The sequence below is a fragment of the Hyperolius riggenbachi genome, chromosome 3, assembly GCF_040937935.1.
Source record: "Hyperolius riggenbachi isolate aHypRig1 chromosome 3, aHypRig1.pri, whole genome shotgun sequence".
NCBI classification, from domain to species: Eukaryota; Metazoa; Chordata; class Amphibia; order Anura; family Hyperoliidae; genus Hyperolius; species Hyperolius riggenbachi.
In genome coordinates this window covers 415,703,392-415,722,088 of record NC_090648.1, presented here as the reverse complement: position 1 = coordinate 415,722,088, position 18,697 = coordinate 415,703,392, and the positions used below count along the sequence as shown (strand labels likewise).

The 18,697-nt window shown below is 42.0% G+C and overlaps 1 protein-coding gene across 14 annotated transcripts in view; it reads right to left on the bottom strand.

Moving 5' to 3' along the window:
* Positions 1-18,697, bottom strand: part of ARHGAP26 (Rho GTPase activating protein 26) — a 1,021,369-nt gene that overhangs the window by 615,890 nt on the left and 386,782 nt on the right. For all 14 annotated transcript variants that reach the window (XR_011030516.1, XR_011030517.1, XR_011030518.1 and 11 more), the window contains 4 exons: positions 14,577-14,681; positions 8,848-8,977; positions 7,441-7,541; positions 1,012-1,106 (listed from right to left, as the gene is read on the bottom strand). Coding sequence is in view for 9 of the 14 variants with exons in the window: in XM_068277500.1 (XP_068133601.1) it covers positions 1,012-1,106; positions 7,441-7,541; positions 8,848-8,977; positions 14,577-14,681 (431 nt within the window). In the remaining 5 variants the exon portion in view is untranslated. The remainder of the gene's footprint in view (positions 1-1,011; positions 1,107-7,440; positions 7,542-8,847; positions 8,978-14,576; positions 14,682-18,697) is intronic.

The following is an 18,697-nucleotide window of genomic DNA, read 5'->3' as shown; positions in this document are numbered from 1 at the left end:
ATTAGCAGGATGTAATTCAAATAACCCTATTCGAATTTCATCCGATTTTAAATTTGAGAGCATCCCTGTAACCACCTATCTGCCTAGCAATTAGGCATTGTTCTACTCAGCAGGAGATAACCAGAAGACAATGCACCAGAGATAATGACCACTCTCTACAGAAAATAATCTAACAGAAAATTGTATGGTGTGTATTAGGCATTATGCACAGTACTGTATTTGAGGTCTCATAGAAATCTCACCTTCCCCCACACTCAGGAGACATCAGAGATGCACCTTAGCATAAAGCCATTCCCCATCTAGGCTGCTCTGTGGCTCTCAGCAGGGGGCAGTCAGCTAGGCACCACAGAGGAGAGCAGGTATCATGCTTATGCCTCATGTGAGGCAGTTGGATTGTGTCTGTGGAAGGAAGAGCAGCTCAGGACTCCTGTGGTTAGCCCAGGATAATACCCAATGCGGCCAGGAACCAGAGAGGATTTGCTGTAACATGGCGGGTCCTGTGGCCCTGGACTGCTGTATTCCCTGTTAAGCTGGTGGTGTGGACTTGTCCAATGGATACTGGATGTGGTGACTGGTGAGAACTGCACCAATTGGGACTGCTGGGGTCAGTTATGCACCTCTGGGACTTCTGCTATTTGTGGAGCTACTAGGACTTTGGGACTTGTGTTGTTTTGCTTGTGAAGCTTGGAATTGGGACTCTTTGGTGGGGGGAATCTGTGACACTCCTTTGAGGATTGTCTAGTAATATTTTGAACTTTTGTGTGAACATTGTGCCCAATAAATTCCCCGCCAGTTGGGTTTTGCTTAATCTGCTGCTATACACTGTGGCTCTGGGTTCTGTGGTCTCGGAAGCGTCACAGGAATGGTCATTTTTTTACATACTTTTTTCTTTAGTTTGGGTGTGTCTTAAAAAAAATAACAGGATTCAAAGTCAGTGTGAGCCTTTTATATTATCCACCATGAAATAAAAAAAATTAAAAAGTTAATCTAAAATTTGATACATTAACTTACCGATCAACACCTTCAACATCAAAGCAGAACCTTTTCTCTATGGAATCTGTTTTTCTTCGTATGCAAGACTTCAAGTAAACCACTTCTTCCTCTCCCTGAAGGTATAGAACACTTTATTAACTATTGCATAACTTCTAATCAAATCTACAATTAACCACTTGATGACCCACCCTTTACCCCCCCTTAAAGAGACTCCGTAACAAAAATTGCATCCTGTTTTTTATCATCCTACAAGTTCAAAAAGCTATTCTAATGTGTTCTGGCTCACTGCAGCACTTTATACTATCACTGTCTCTGTAATAAATCAATGTATCTTTCCCCTGTCAGACTTGTCAGCCTGTGTCTGGAAGGCTGCCAAGTTCTTCAGTGTTGTGGTTCTGCTATGAACTCCCCCTTCCAGGCCCCTGTATGCACACTGCCTGTGTGTTATTTAGGATTAGAGCAGCTTCTCTCTTCTCTCTTATCTTTTACAAGCTGGATAAATCGTTCTCTGAGCTGGCTGGGCTTTCACATACTGAAGAATTACAGACAAGGGCAAAGCTGTTTGCAGGAAGAAACAAGCAGCCTGAAACTTCAGTGCATGAGAACAGGGGGAAAGAAACACACAAATGATCTCTTGAGATTCAAAAGGAAGGCTGTATACAGCCTGCTAGTGTATGGATGTATTTTCTATGTGTGGACATACTGTACATCAACCTACTTCCTGTTTTGGTGGCCATTTTGTTTGTTTATAAACAAACTTTTTAAAACTGTTTTTAACCACTTTTAATGCTGCGAGGAGCGGCAAAATTGTGACAGAGGGTAATAGGAGATGTCCCCTAACGCACTGATATGTTTACTTTTGTGCGATTTTAACAATACAGATTCTCTTTAAGGACCAGCACTGTTTTGAGTGATCTGTGCTGGGTGGGCTGTGCAGCCCCAGCACAGATCAGGTTGCAGGCAGAGAGATCAGATCGCCCCCCTTTTTTTCCCCCCTATGGGGATGATGTGCAGGGGGGGGTCTGATCTCTCCTGCCTGCCTGGGTGTTGCGGGGGGGGGCACCTCAAAGCCCCCCTCCGCGGCGAAATCCTCCCTCTCCCTCTCCTACCTGGCCCCCCCGGCGATCGAGGCTGCACAGGACGCTATCCGTCCTGTGCAGCCAGTGACGGGACGTCCCCTGTCACATGGCGGCGATCCCCGGCCGCTGATTGGCCGGGGATCGCCGATCTGCCTTACGGCGCTGCTGCGCAGCAGCGCCGTACAATGTAAACAAAGCGGATTATTTCCGCTTGTGTTTACATTTAGCCTGCGAGCCGCCATCGGCGGCCCGCAGGCTATTCATGGAGCCCCCCGCCGTGATTTGACAGGAAGCAGTCGCTCGCGCGAGCGGCTGCTTCCTAATTAATCAGCCTGCAGCTGGCGACGCAGTACTGCGTCGCTGGTCCTGCAGCTGCCACTTTGCCGACGCACGGTATAAGCGTGCGGTCGGCAAGTGGTTAAAGAGAACCTGAACTGAAAAATAAAACATCAAAATAACCATACACAGGTCATACTTACCTCCTGTGTAGTCTACTCCTCAATATCTTTCTCCTCTCCTGCATCCCATTTGTCCACTGTGATCAATGGAATTCTCCGTCCTCCATTTGAAAAATGGCCATTACCCCATAACAGCTTCCAGGTCAGCACACTACTAAACTGTAATATCACCAACATGAGGGAAACATGGATATTACCTTGCACATTCAGTTTTAACTGACAGCTGCTGATATATAACTGACAGCAACTGGTATATTTCAGGTCTGACAAAATATTGTCAGAACTGGAAGGGAGCACTGTAAGAAGAAAATGGTGAGCTTCTGAAAGGAACTGAAGGTGAGGTTAGTATGTAATATTCATGTGTTTTCCTGTTACTGCACACTGTGCAATCTTTGGTGTTTCAATTGGACATATTAGCAATAAAATGCTGGATACCATTTAGACGCTCCTCCACGTCCAATGAAGAAGGGCGGCCATATCTCTGCTGAGGACTAGAGGCTCGTTGTTCGCGAACCAACTCAAGAATTAGGTTCTTGCGGTAGCTGATATGATCCTTTGGTTCATGTGGACGCAACTGGTTGTAAATTATGAAGCTATTCACTACTGCCAGCTCCAACAACCAAAAAAAGGTCTTCCTGAACCACTTCAGTGACTTCCTGTTGAAAGAGTAACTACTGGTATAATGATCAATTCGGTCAACCGCTCCCATGTGTTTAGTGTATTCTACGACTGCTGTGGGCTTCTTAACATTTTCAGTCACTCTACCTTTCATTCTTTTCTGCTGTGTTGTTGAAGTAGCAGGGTAGAAAGTGCTAAGCATGTGATAATACACTTATCCTTCCATGCCAATACCATCTCTTCACTGTCAAGTTTCCAAGCATGAACTTCACAACTCTTCAGTTTAAATTTTTTTATTTCACTTGTTAGACCTTTACGATTGGGCATGACCGTTCCAGTTATGTGAATTTTTTCTTTTAGTAACTCTTGTGCCAATATGTGACTGGTACAAAATTGATCTGTAAATAAATGGTATCCATGTCCAGGAGTGACTCGTTTCAGATTTGTACAAAGATGAAGGACAATGCGAGCTGAAAATGGCAAGTCTGGCGTTGGCAAGCTCTCCATATTTGCAGATCCATAATGCAGTTCAAACGCAAAGAGGTATCCAGTCTCACAATCAGCCATAGAAAATACTCGTAGCCCCCACTTGCTTGGTTTCTGAGGATTGTACATCTTGTACTTTGATCTTCCTTTGAAACGAATTGTGCTTTCATCAATCACTACATTCCTATGGGGTACAAACAGACTACTGCATCTTTCTTTTATATGCTCAGTCAAGTTCCTGACCTTCCAACCCCTAGTTTGAGGGCCTTCAGGACCACTGATGGGTGGAGAAACATGCAGCTTCCAATGGATCTGACCAAATCGCTCGCGAGAAAAAATCTCAAAAAAGGGGGTGTAATTGATCCTCTGAGTTGAGAAAAAAATCCTGGATAGATCCCCTTTCTTGCAGTGCCATCCTAAGAATTACTCCAAAGTATGCCTTTATTTCCTGCATAGTAACAACAGTCCAGCTCCTCCAGAGGGATCTGGGTGAAGGAGGTTTATTTTCTAACTTCCTTTTTGCATAATCATTTGTTTCATTAATCATTTCTTGTAATAGGGCCGGGTGTAAAAGAAAGCTCAAAAAACCCACTGACAGTTTCTGGAACATTAGCTGTAGGCAGTTGTAGCCCTCCATTACACAGTATAGGGAAAATTATGCAGCAAGCCGTCACTGGTAGGAGAGAAGCTTGCCCATTTTCTGTGATCACCATCACCCTCCCCACTTTCAGCAGCTTCCCCACCTTCATCAGCCTCATCAATATCAGTGTCATCACTGAAGATACTTTGCAGATTCCTTACAGAGCGGAGCAATGGCATCCTCTGCAGCAAGTAAAAGAAAAATGACAGCGGCTGAGGTGGCACAGCGGATTATGGAGGACAGCAGCTCAGAATCAGATGTGCAGGATTCTGGTGAGGACAGTGACGATACTGTCACTGATGATGATGATTATTGAATCATCATCATCATCATTATCATCAGTGACAGTATAGTCACTGTCATTACCCAGAATCCTGCACATCTGACTCTGTGCTGCGGTCCTCCATAATCCGCTGTGCCACCTCAGCCGCTGTCATTTTTCTTTTACCTGCTGCAGAGGATGCCATTGCTCCGCTCTGTAAGGAATCTGCAAGGGATCTGCAAGAAAGAACCTGCAAGGGATCAGCAAGGATTGTGCAAGAAGTAATCTGCCAGGAATCTGCAAAAAATACCATGCAGAAAAGCGGCTACAATCAGCAACAAAAAAGCAGAATTGATTCTGCCACTTCCTGCCAGCGCTGATCGCGCACTTCCGGTTTAGGGGAGGGGGGTACCACCTGTGTGGGCATGTAGTTTTACATGCCCACTAAACATGGGGAGAGAGATCGGGCTTTGCTGGGGGCCAGATGTGCTGCAAACCGCTGCTGAAATAATGTCCCGCATAGCGGGACATACGAAAGGAACGGGAAATTCGCAATGTCCCGCTATGCGGGACATACGAGTGAAAGGGTTAACAAGTGTGGATTAGCGGAGCTTAAATCAAATATTAGGCAAGCAATTTCAGATAATGTGGATCAATCCTCAATCCTAACATTGATTGGAATGGAATGTTTATTTCTCAACAATGATGAAAATTTCATTTTAAAGCCAAGATAAGAATATATGAAACCAGGAAAAATCCCTGACAAAAGATTAGTTCTATGGGTACAATTGTGCATCTTAATGGTTTCCTTGTACATCAGATTTGCTTTAAATGCATCTACAAGTAGGCTTTTTTTTTTTGCATTTAAATACCGGGTAGTCTGGTTTAACAGATTTTTTTTTTTTTTTTTTTTTTTAATAAAGCACAAATCCTAACATCTCTTTTATGACACTTTAGCACCTTTTAGGCCGGATACCCTTTGTGCAGCGTTGTACAATCCGCTGCTGGCCATTTTACAGCATTTGCTATTTGTGGGCGTGTTTACACTATGCAAATAAAGTTTAAAACACTTACTGGGCCTTCCGAGGTTCATTTCCACTGGTTTCCGGATCCATAGCCGCATGCCTTAGCACAAAAGGTCACAGGCCCTTCTCTTTATGCAACTAGAGAAGCAAATATGCCTTCTTGTGCTAGGGGGTGTGGCTATGCCCTGGAAGCTGGACGTCGGAAGACCCAGCAAGTAGTTTTAACTTTATTGAAACTTTAAAAATGCCCTCAAAGTTGCTGCAAAATTGCTTTTGAAAAGGGATGCAAACAAGTTTTTGCAGCACTCCCATCTCTTGTATTGGGGCTTAATCCGTGAAAAAAATGCTGCTAGACCCTCTATTGTGATTTGGCCAAATAGCAATCGCCGGGTGTGAGTTCCCTTCCATCCACTTGCATCAGCATAGCATTGATAGCGCTTTAAAGTGGGTCCTCGGCCTTAAAGTATAAACTTAGTTGACGGCATGGCCCACAATGCAAATTGCTGCTATGGTATTGCTGAGTGGAGAATTTGGGCACCGAAGCTCTGCTGTAATATATCAGAACTCTGGCTATTGTCGGAGCTAGCGACCATACACAGAGTAAGTTTCAGAAATGCACATAGAGGCCGCATGGATCTCACTTACATGTAGGAGAGGGAAGTGTTAGGTGTAGGGAAAGGGGGTTATATAGTGTTAAGCATAGGTAGGGGAAGGATAGTGTTAGATGTAGGTGGGAGAGGGTTAATGTTAGGTTTATTTAGCATGGGTTTAGTGTAAGAGTAAGGTTATGGAAGCTCAGCACAATGACTAATACACATTCCCCAAATGGACCAGAAAGAACAATCAACCACAGAGAAGGGACAGCTAAAACATAGGGTCACAGAACGGATTAAAATGGATAGTATGTATTAATGGCTTTTACTTTTGTGTGCATTTATCACATTGGAACGCACACTTAATTTGTGCATCAGTAATCAAAAGTATCAGAGCAATAAAAGGATAGAGATTCCCAGCTTACAACAGAAGATAGTCACCATAATAATAATAATAATTCAGAGCTTCCAGCATTAAGGCTGCTTACACAGCAAGACATTACAGGCGCACGTTAGTGCGCCTGTAACGCTCCCCCAACGCACAGCAATGTAACACAAGTGGGCTGTTCACACAGCCCACGTTGCGTTACATGTAACGCTGCACGTTTTCCGCAAAGTGCAGCATGCTACAGCGTTGGAGCGGCTATAGCCGCGTTAGACTGTTTGCACATGCGCAGTGGGGGGCGGAGAGGAGGCGGGGAGAGCCAGCTACAGTAGCAGCGCACATGGCTACTTAATATTCACTGCACTGGCGGGCGCTGATTGGCCGGCGGGACCACGTGATGCGGAGTGTCTCGCTCCGCATCACGTGGACCCGCTGGCCAATCAGCGCCACTCTGGGAGACATAGGAATCGAGCCGCCTAACGCGGCTCACTCTACCGTCGGCGCTTGCAGCACCATACGTTGTGTTAGGTGCACGTTATGCGACCTTAACGTAGCACCTAACGCAACGTCTTGGTGTGCAAGTAGCCTTATAGTTTTCTTTTGGCAACAGATTAACATGCAATCACAATCGCCAAAAAAGGTATAAAGGACAGCACTCAAGTGATGCAGGGGACAAGCGTGCTACAGATCCACCCATGTACCACCTTGGTTCACCATCCAACTCTTCCAAGATGAAACCGGCACAGCTCTTAGTAAACGTTTGTAAAAGAGCTGTGCCGGATCATCTTGGAAGAGTAACATGCAACCACTTAATAGTCATTCTTGATCACATCATATCAAAGCCAGATGAGTGTAAAAAAAACAAACAAAAAAAAAACACCACAGCAAACGTGAAACTTACCGCTTTCCCTCCAGACTTCTGATCAAATGGAGTGATAGTAAGTTCTCTTTTTTCTCGTTGATAAGTGCAGTAATGTTTGACCCAGGACGTCCCAAAGTGCCCTGCATTATCAAATAAGAAGGTATAAAGCATAAATAGACTGCAATGTATCTATTTCACTGCTGAGTGTATGCACTATATGCAATTATTTTTATTTTATTTTTTTTTGATCGGATGAGTAACAATGATCACCACATGCTGTCAGTTTAATAAAAGCACGCATAACAGTAGAAACTGCAGTGAAGTTGACATGCTAACTGCTGTAGATCTGAGAAAAGTCAGCTGAACAGGCACAGGAAACCCAGGGTTGGGGAGAATAGGGGGCATACGGGACTCTTACCCTTGATAGCAGAAACTTTTTGATTACTAATTTACAAAAAGGAAATTATGTATAAATGATGTGTCTACAAATGCCAGGGTCCTGGATAAGGAAATCAAAATGAGAAGTAAATCTTTGTTATGTAAGAAGCATCCTCAAGGTACTGCAGACCTTTATTGTGATAAAAGTAGAGGTTAGTTCACTTTAAAGCTGCACTCAGAACCCTCTCTGCTCTAAAAGATAAGCGACAGCATAATAACCTTTAAGAAAAAAACACTTTGTTACGGCTAATACAAATCCTGCAATAAATCTGCAATGTGTCTACTTTCTGCTGTCATGGCATCAAACATGGGATTAAAGGGAATCTGAAGTGAAAATAAACTTATTACATAATGAATGGTATGTGTAGTACAGCTATGAAATAGAACATTATGAGCACAGATACGAGTCTCATATTGTTTCCAGTACAGAAAGAGTTAAGAAACTTCAGTTATCTATGCAAAAGATGTTCTGTGAGCCCTGCGACTTTATAAAGTTGTGGATAGCACTGACTTTTAAAGCACTTATCTCAACTCATCTCATTGTTTCTTCTTTGTTTATGGTTTTTCTGCAGAGAAAAGTTCAAAAGGTCAGTAGCCTGCTCTGTGAAATCATTTAAAATGCTGAGTGTATTGTGGAAACTGCAATAATTAGCGTATGATGCAATGTTACTTTCAATAAAAGTCTGGAGATATCAGCACAGCTTGGGGTTAACCAAGATGGATAGACTTCCAGAAAGAAGTACAGCCATGGCTACTGCCCATGTCATGCACCAGTCTCCGCAGAAATGTAGAAGTTGAGGCAGGAACCCAGCTGGGGAAAGACTGGAGTGCATGCCAAGTCAAGAGAGCCATTCTTTAAGTGTGACTTTAAAAGATCAGCATAGCAGCAAGGCAACTGGCTTTTAAGAAATTAAGGTAGCATCCTCCATATTCTTCTTAGTTTAGAGAGCATTTTTCAATGAATTTACATAAAGGTTGGCAAAGAACTACCAGTGATGTTCTACCCACGTTTCTCCTGGATATAGAGGTATCCCTCCATTGTGTAAGGACTCATCATTTGCTGCTCATGGGGATTCTCTTTCATCTTCTGCATAAGTGCTTCGACTTCAGAGCGTGTGCCTTCAAATCGATCCCGAGTCTAAAAGAAAAGGATAACCAAAAATGCCATTAAGAGAAAGGAGCCAATACATAACACAAGTACTGATAATCATTCTGTAAACACAGTACTAAATAGAAGGAAAAATGAAAATATTCTAATACGATTCTGTTGTAAAGGCCTGTGTTTTATGTCATTATTTGGCCAAGATATATCACTTCAGCACGCAAGTGTTTTCACCTTTAGGACAGAAGAAATGTTCCCGTCAGCACTCCTCACATTCATCCGTTAATAACTTTATCACTACTCATCACACGTAAATGATCTACATCTTGGTTTTTTTTCACCACAAATTAAACTTCTTGTGAACAATACTTTTTTAGTAATTAATTTTCTAGGCATTTTATAGGTAAATGCACACAAAAAATTGAACAAAATACACTATTTCTCCAATTCCATCCCTTATAATTCTAAAATAAGCAATGCTACTATAAATTAAAACCCACCCATTTTATTTGCCCATTAGTCCCAGCTATCACATTTAAATTATGTTCCTTGTACAATGCATAGCATTAATAAATTATGTGGAAATAAAGGTATTTTTTCTGTGGGTTTTTTTTGTGTGTCCCATCAATTGTAAGCCCTTATGTACTAAAATAACAGTAATACACCCTCATGACATACATATAAAAAAAGCTACGCAAGTCCCTAAGGGTCTATTTCCACTACATGCAGATTGGATGCAGAATGGATGCAGAAAAACTGACTCCAATGGATGCAGAAATAAAGATAGCATCCTCCATATTCTTATTAGTTTAGAGAGCATTTTTCTAATCTATGGGAAAATCTGCATCAGAAAAATCGTGCTTAGTGGAAACATTCATTGGAGACCGTTTTTCTGCATCCATTCTGCGTGTAGTGGAAATAGGCCCTAAGGCAACTATTTATGGATTTTTTTTTACTGTTTTCCCATTTATTTGCTTGGTAACTGGGGTTGGGGGGAGGGGCTTTGGAAATGATTTAATTATACTTATTTTTTTTAATGTAAAGAAAAATCTGTGGTGTGTAATTCAACTTTCTCCCGCTAGAAACACTCCCTAGTTTACCAGGAAGTGTTTTGTTTGTTTGTTTTTACTTTAATTCACGTTCATTGTTATGGACACGGCCCCCTTGTCGGGGTCATGTCCATTCATTACAGGCCTATATTACCTTCCCCAATCACCGAAAAGGAAAATTGCCAGGATCCGCAAGGCTGCGGCCCTGCGCATGCACTGCCGCTTAAACACTGGGTGAGAATACTAGTCCAGTTTGCCTTTAGCGGCGCCTATCTGGACGGGTAAACTCATGCAGATAGAGTTAAGTGGTTAATCATTAAGGGCAACTGGTCATGTTTTCTTTTGCAAAATCCAAAGTCAAAATAAAAATCAGACTGACATTAAAGTTGAAGTAAAGCAAACTGAACTACAGAGCATCCTTTCCGTTCACTGGACCCACCTAACATGTTAACATGAAGGTAAAGATTTGCAACACTAATTCAGCAGTCTGAATTTCTACAATAACTTATTAGTAATGTTAATGTCTAGGAGAACTCACGGAAAAGCACGTGATTTGTTTAATCAGCTGATTAAATTTGCTGTTATCACATCCTGCTTTAGCACACGATAGTGACTACCAAACCAGAGACTTTTTTATCTATCAAATACAAAGGGACAAAAGAGCGCTCCAATGGTGCGTTAACACTTTAATAAATTCACACGCATAAAATGAATGCACTTACAGTGTATGTGCAAGTATTGCACATTTGGGAAGCCACCAGCGAGTCCCCTCAACGTCCTGCGCCTGGCCAGGGCTGACAGGGTCCGTGTGAGTGGTGAGGCAGGTAGAGAGAGGGACAACCGCCGGGCTTGCAATCCTCTCGGCAAGCCGTCTGACGTCACAACGCGTTTTGATGCTAAGCCACGCCTTCTTCAGGTCATATCAGACCTGAAGAAGGCGTGGCTTAGCGCCAAACCGCGTTGTGACGTCAGTATTGTGTCCATTATTTACAAGCTTATAATTTAAAAAATGTTCTTAGTATACCCCGTTCACATGCATATTTAAAAACTTCAGATCCATATTTTAAAATGTAATATTTTTTTTTTATTGGAATTTTTTTTTCCCATTAAAAACTTTATTTGGGTAATTTTTGGTGTGGGAAATAAACAGTTAATTTTAAATGTAATAATGTGTGTTTATTTCATTGGAAAATATATGTAGGATGTAGTTTTACTATTTGGCCACAAGATGGCCACATTGAGATTTTTTTTTTTTTTTTACTTTTGGCCCTTCTCGCTTCCAGGAAGCGAGAAGTGGATGGGAAACTTTTTTTTTTTTTTTGGAAAGACTGCGGCCTCTGATACGAAACCGTCGGTTTTTCTGCGGGGGACTTAGATCGATGAACGGGAACCATGTTCCCGTTCACTGATCTCAGGGCTACCGGGGAATGGCACGGGGGCACAGGGGACCGCAGCAGAGCAGGCGCCTGGACATGAGGATCACGTCCAGGCGGCATAAAGGGTTAAATGGAAAGTGTGAATGGATGCTATGCTGAACATAGGATCCATGTACACATCCAGTTGCGCTGAGCTGAACTGGGGCATTTTTTTTTTTATCATATGTGAACCTAGCTTAATCACCATTCTTCTAATTCCAGCTACTGGTTTATGGACTATCATCATGTTCTATCAGAACTCCCATGATTTATAGACCAAAGATTTTTTTAGGTCTGGACACCAACGTTGGTTGGTAATGTACATTAGTAAACAATGTAATTTTGGTATGTAGAACATAGCAGGATTGCTTTGAAGGACCTCTTAAAGGGGCGATATGGCGAAACTTACACTTTTAGGGTAACCTGGTAAAATGTAATATTAGGAGCTTCAGTTACTTAGCTTGTTCTTTTTTCTTTTTCAAATGTGGGCTTGAAAGGCTTTTTTTGACAGCATATGCAGAGATACAGCCCGTCATTTTCTCTAGCTATGCAACATACTCTCTCCCCCCCCCCCCCCATCCCCCCTCAGAGCTGTTACATCTGATTTATGCCCTGCTTACTCCATGCTCAAGCTGTATGTGATATGTAGACTGATCAGGGAGTGCTGGGGAACAACATAGCGCTGGACGCAGAAGGTACCAACTAATTTATCTTATTTGTTTATCTACGATCTTCCACAGCACTCACTGACCCCCCTGCATTCCATTGTCTTCAGCTGAGAGACATGAGAGGAGAAATCCGCTATTACAATGCAGCCTGAGACAGCAGAGGGGGACGACAGGCAGGATCACTACGTATGCTGTCTTAAACCTCTCAATCAGACATTTAAAAATACTAAGTATTTGATGGTCCTCATAATTGGTACATACTAACAGGGTTATCCCACTAGACTCATTTTTGCCATAGTGCCCCTTTAAGGGAGAGGGTTCTAGAGGCTGCCATATTTATTTCCTTTTACACAATGCACATTGCCTGGCTGTCCTGCTGTTCCTGTGCATCTAATACATTTAGCTATAGACACTGAACAAGCATGCAAAACAGATTTTAGAAGTTTGACTTGATTTGTTGCATGCTCTATTCAGGTGCTTGATTCAGATACTACTGATACATGAAAGATCGCCAGGACTGTCGGGCAACTAGAATTGTTCAAAAGAAAATAAATATGGCAGCCTCTATATCTCTCTCACTTCAAGAGTTCTTTAAGTTATGAAAATATAATTGATAAACAACTGATGTACATTTCAGAGTGTAGATTCTTCACCGCATTCTTATCAAAGGAGGTTTACTTTCTTCCTGCATTAGCTCTGAACACAGCCAGAGTGAGAGTCAGTGTAGAAGCAATTTTACCTTTGCATGCATTACAATCACTAAGTATATAAGCATTTGTGACCACATGTTCATGTTTTTGTGACTACATAGTATGCATAATAAATAAAGAGTGTACATTGTTTGCATTAAGAGCTTGCAAGCTATTGGACACCAACCTAAATACATGTACCAGTCAGAAGCAGCCGTTACACACTATTATATTGTCACACATGCATTAGGAGGATTTACAAAGGATCAATAATGAACGATACAGAAATCAGTCCCACAATGTTTTGTGAAGCATGTTTTCCTATCACAGCTGTGTCCTTCAATGACAAAACAGGAAATTCAACTTGAATGCCTTTTTGTGCCAAAATCTAAATAGATCTCAGATCAGTAGCAGGATGAGGAATTCTTCGGACTGCCGCTGTAAAGACTAGTGTACACTGACCCAAGTTCATTTTGCTTTTAGGTCACATTCAGTTATTTCCCAGCTAGAATAATAAATAGGAAACTGGGGCTTACCCAAGGTCAATCTGAAGACAGAAGGTCCAGACACACTAGCCCAATATGATCTATTAACATCAAGCAGCAGGCAGCCTGCAGCTGGCTTTAGGTCAAAACACATATTAAAAGTATGCTGAATTAAACAGTATGTGTATGACAACCTCAACCAGGGAGCTGCAGTAGAAGCACAGTAGGAGAACTCAGTGTCACAGGAGTCACCCTGAGTGAGTGGTTGCTCCATGTGAGTCCATCTATCTAGATGACACAAAACATTACTAACAGTGTTTAAGTAGCAAAACTAAAGTCCATGTAAAATAAACAGACATTCACTCTTTAAATGGTGCTGAAGCCATTTTTGTGACATTACCAATGCAGTTTTACACCTCTATGAATAACAGTATGCCATTTACTCCTACATAACTTTTCACTAATATGATGGAGTTGCATACTAAGGAGTAGGGCTGGTCAGGGAAATTCCAATAATTCCATGTTGCAGCAGGATTATGCAAATTCTGTTTACAAATGTATGAAGTTTGAAAATGGACCGATTAAATTCCCCCTTGGCAGGATTTGATAGGTCTATTGTTAAGCTGCATACATTGGCACACAGAATTTGCATAGTTCTCATACCAAGGAGCATAAATATACTGCAAAGTGGTAAAGGTGCAGAGTTTAGATTATTATAAACATGCTGGGCATGTCAGAAAATGGGTAAAAGCAGTGACATTGAGCAATAATGGCCCACAACCTTCATAAGTTATTATGCAGATGTGTTTGGTATCCATTTCTGATCTCTAGGCTGCGGTAAAATTTTCACAGGAAAAGGGATACGGCTCTATTGTCACCTCACAAAAGTGCATTTCCCGCTAAAACATACTCACCTTGAATCATTGTCACCTGGATCAATTCTTGTTTTGAATGGTAGTTTAGTAAAAACCACTGAACAGACACACTGCTCGTTTTCCGTAGAAGAACAATAGTAACCAGAGCAAAAGTGATCTGAAGGGTATGCCACTGACGTTGAGTGACGCTAGTTCATCCCGGATCTTCACCTGAAACAAGGTCACTTCTTTCAAGTGAAAAAAGTCTAAGGACTGTATGAAGCTTTAATGTAACAAAAGGTTAACTCCTATACATTGCCTCAGTAACTCATCTTAAACAAGAATATCTGTCTGGTAAGAAAACAATGGATGGTTTTAATATATCATAGTTAGGTATTTAACCACTTCAAGCCTTCCTGAAAGTGAGTAAAAAAAATCATCTGAAAAGCAATCAGGAAATAAATGCCTTACTTACATTCTGGATGCTGATGGTAAGCTGTGTCTTGAAGTCACTGAAGTCTTTTGCCAGCTCATAGCCATGATGGTAAAATGTGAACAAACCTTGCAAAAAGGCCAACAGCTAAAACATGAAAAATGTAAAGAGTATAATAGCTTTCAATTCAAGGAACCATGTCATTTATCAACATCAGAAGTGCCACTACAGTACAGTCACTACAAATTAAAGCTGTAAATGTTTGGGATACAAATTAATCATGAAGAAAAAAAATGAATAAATATAGATACAGCCACAAATATACAGAATGATAAGCAGAAGACTTTACACTCTCTTACAATTCTAAGGTTTTGTGCACAAGCACAAATTCATCTCGTCTTTTAAGGTTTTAAAAAATCAAGCAAATACAACCTCACAAGAATAAAACATATTACTAGGTCTTCTAACAAGGATTAAGTGAACATGCATAAGCAGTATGTGAAATACACCCTTACTACAATTCCATAACAAGGCAAGTGTAAACCAGGTACCGACAATCAAATGCATGTGGTTTATTTATTATTTATTGTATTTATAAAGCGCCAACATATTACACAGCACTGGACATTATTTGAAGTTACAGACATTATTTAGGGGTGACATACAGCAATACGACAATACAGGAATACAAAAAAAACAGATCACACAGCACATTAGGAGTACAAGGTAATGCTTAGTCAGTCACTGGATGGAGCATGGAAATTAGGCAAGTTAGGTTCACTCAGATGCATAGCATCGGTGCACAGTAATAGAGGTGCGTGATCAGGTAGGACACAAAAGGAGGAGGACCCTGCCCAAAGGCTTACAATCTAGAGGGAGAGGTAAGGACACGGAAGGTAGGGGACCAGAGTTCAGCTGTGGGTTTAGAGCACTTGTGAGGGGTAGTAGGCCAGAGTGAAAAGGTGAGTTTTGAGGGCCTTCTTAAAGGTGCTGAAAGAGGGGGCTTAATGGGTGGAGGTAGGGAGTTCCATAGTGTTGGAGCGGCTCTTTAGAAGTCCTGGAGGGTGCATGGGACTGGGTGATGCGGGGGACGAGTCAGGCGAAGTTCATTGGAGGAGCGGAGTGAGCGGCTAGGTGTGTATCTCTGAGTGAGATCAGAAATGTAAGTTGGACAGGTTTTGTGGACAGATTTGTAGGTCAGACACAAAATCTTGAATCTGATTCTGGACTGGATAGGAAGCCAGTGGAGGGATTCACGGAGGGGAGCCGCCCTGGTGGAGCAAAAGGAGTAGTGGATAATTATGGCTGCCGCATTCATGATGGAATGCAGTGGGGCTATTCGGGTCATAGGAAGACCAAACAGAAGGGCATTGCAGTAGTCGAGGCGGGAAATTATTAATTAGCAATTTTGTCCATCTCTGTAAAAGCAGACATTTGGGCTTGCTGGTGTGGATCATTCCGGTCAAGGAGGAAAGATATTGCTGCTCATTAAAAAACCTGAGGTGACAGTGACATGGAGGCTGCCATATTTATTCCCTTTTAAACTATACCAGTGGCCTGAAGGCCTCCAGATCTTGTGTCACTTCTACTTTAACTATACACCCTGAACAAGCATATGCAGATCAGGTACTCTGACTCAAATGACTTCGGTTTTACTGGATTATCCATTTGCTTGTTTCAGGGTTTTGACTCAGACACTACGTACACCAGGTGATCAACAGTTGTAAAGACTGAACAAGTATGGCCTGTCTGAAAGGGGTTGAGAGGAAAAAAAACCGTTTCCTTGCATTCATTGAGTGAACTACAATTTCCCCCACATTCCAAAGCATTTTCGATTTAAATGTGAGGCCTTCTCTGTGTCAGCTAAAGCTTCAACAAAATCAGGTCATGCAGCACAACAGTAATCCCAAGCATTACTAAAAAACAGACTGACTGAAAAAGAAAAGAAATAATGTATTGCAAAGGCCCATTTAAAGCCCAGACCTCAATTTGAAAAAAAATGCTGTCGCAAGAATCCCAGAGAGTGCCGCCTGGAGTACACTTGGTCATCTCCAATGGCTTCTTTTTGTTGGTTTCAGGTTTTGAGAAGTACACAATTCACAGCGGAATCTTTTAAACCTGAGGGGTTGTATTAATTTAAAAAAATATACAGAGGATCAGAGAATTACCGGTATTAAACTGTTAGGCCTGGAACCCACTAGCAGTGCTTTTCTAAGCATTACATTAGCAAGAACCAAGTTTAGAAAAGCGCTGCTAGTGGGTTCCAGACCTCATTTTCTTTTTGTTTTGGTGAGGACAATTTGTCTTGTTTATTCCCAGTTGCACGCCTATTTGTCCTCTGGCACAGCCCTACTTTAGGACAAAACATGCTAGGCTTTAGTTGTGTCCTGTAAAGCACTTGCATAGGCCACCTCTCGCCATGGTCTTTTAAAGCCCTTCATGCCATTTTACAGAGGCAGTGATAAGTCAGGGCTCACCTACAGTATACAGGAATCCCTCCAGTCCAGAATCAGAATTCTGGATAATTCTGGATGAATCAGAATGAAAGATAATTGTGTCTGCCTACAAATCTGTGCACAAAACCTGCCCAACCTACATTTCCAATCTTACACAGAGGTACACACCTAGCTGATCACTCCACTCCTCCAATGAACTTCGCCTGACTGCCCCCTACATCACCCAATCCCATGCACACCTCCAGGATTCTCAAGAGCTGCTCCATCACTATGGAACTCCCTACCTCCCCCCATTAGAGGTTCCCCCTCCAACATCTTCAAGAAGGCCATCAAAACTCACCTTTTCACTCTGGCCTAGCCACCCACCCCCGTGCTCTAGACCCGCAGCTCAACTCCCCACCTCTCCCTCTAGGTTGTAAGCCTTCGGGCAGGGTCCTCCTCATGTCTCCTACCTGTTCATGCACCTCCATTACTGTACACCCATCCTATGGATATAGAAGTGAACTTGACTTGCCTAATCTCCATGCTCCCATCCAGTGACTGACTAAGCATTACCTTGTACTCATACTGTGCTGCGTGATCTGTTTTTCATGTATTCCTGTATTGTCTTTTTACTGTATGTCACCCCTAAATAGGGTCTATAACTAATGTCCAGCGCTGCATAATATGTTGGCGCTTTATAAATACAATAAATAAATACATACAGGAGTTGTACCACCTCAGCACTGCTACAAACCTGTTTGCTGCAGGTTATGTATATTACACAACTACTATTTATACTTTCTGTATTTTAGGGTTATCTCAATGGGAACAAGTTGCATCCACACCGACTGACATGGGAAACCAGGGTTTGAATCCTGGCTAGAGTCAGTACCTATTCAGTAAGGAGTTCAAGGCAAGACTCCCTAACACTGCAGGGTGGCCTCTTGAGCGCATGCCAATGGCGGCAGCCCTTGAGTGCTTTGAGCCCAACAGTAGAAAAGTGCTATACAAATGTTCAGATTAGTATTATTATATTATTAAATTCTACACTGCTGTCACAAGGAATACCTTTTGGGTGGGTGGAGTTTCAGCCGGCTAGATCTCTACACTACTATATGTGCATTCTCCAATTTAATTTGTAAGGCTAAGCACAGCTTTGCACATTTAAGCCAAACTTCTTATGTGATGATCTTGTCAAGTCAATTGGCAGGCTTAGGAGAGAGAGCTCTTATTTGACTGGAATGTTCATATAATTCCATGTGAAAGCGGAGACTGCTATGTGTTCACATGGAGACAGAAGTACTTGTTTACTCAGATCAGCACAAGCAACAGGAAATGCATAAACACAGTATTGAAAAGACCCTGTCCAGTATGCTAGTTATTTATATCCAGGCTGTTTATGCAAACGCTTGTGTTCAATTGTGTGAACAGGAAATGCCCAGATGCAGATCTTCATTCCAAATCCATGTGAAACATCCAACTAAAGAGCTGGGGCCCACTAGAAATTGCAAATCACAATCGAAATTGCTTAAGCTCTTTTGTAGCGATTTTTGCAGTGTTTTGGAGCATTTTAGGACCATTTTGAATTTAGTGATACGGATTTGTGCATTAATTGTGATTTGTAATTTCCATTAGTGCTAGGCTTTGTGGGTACAGCAAGTGGTTTTGGGTAGTAAAAGCTTTGTATAGCAAAAAGCGATTTCGTATTGAAGCACAAAACCTTCA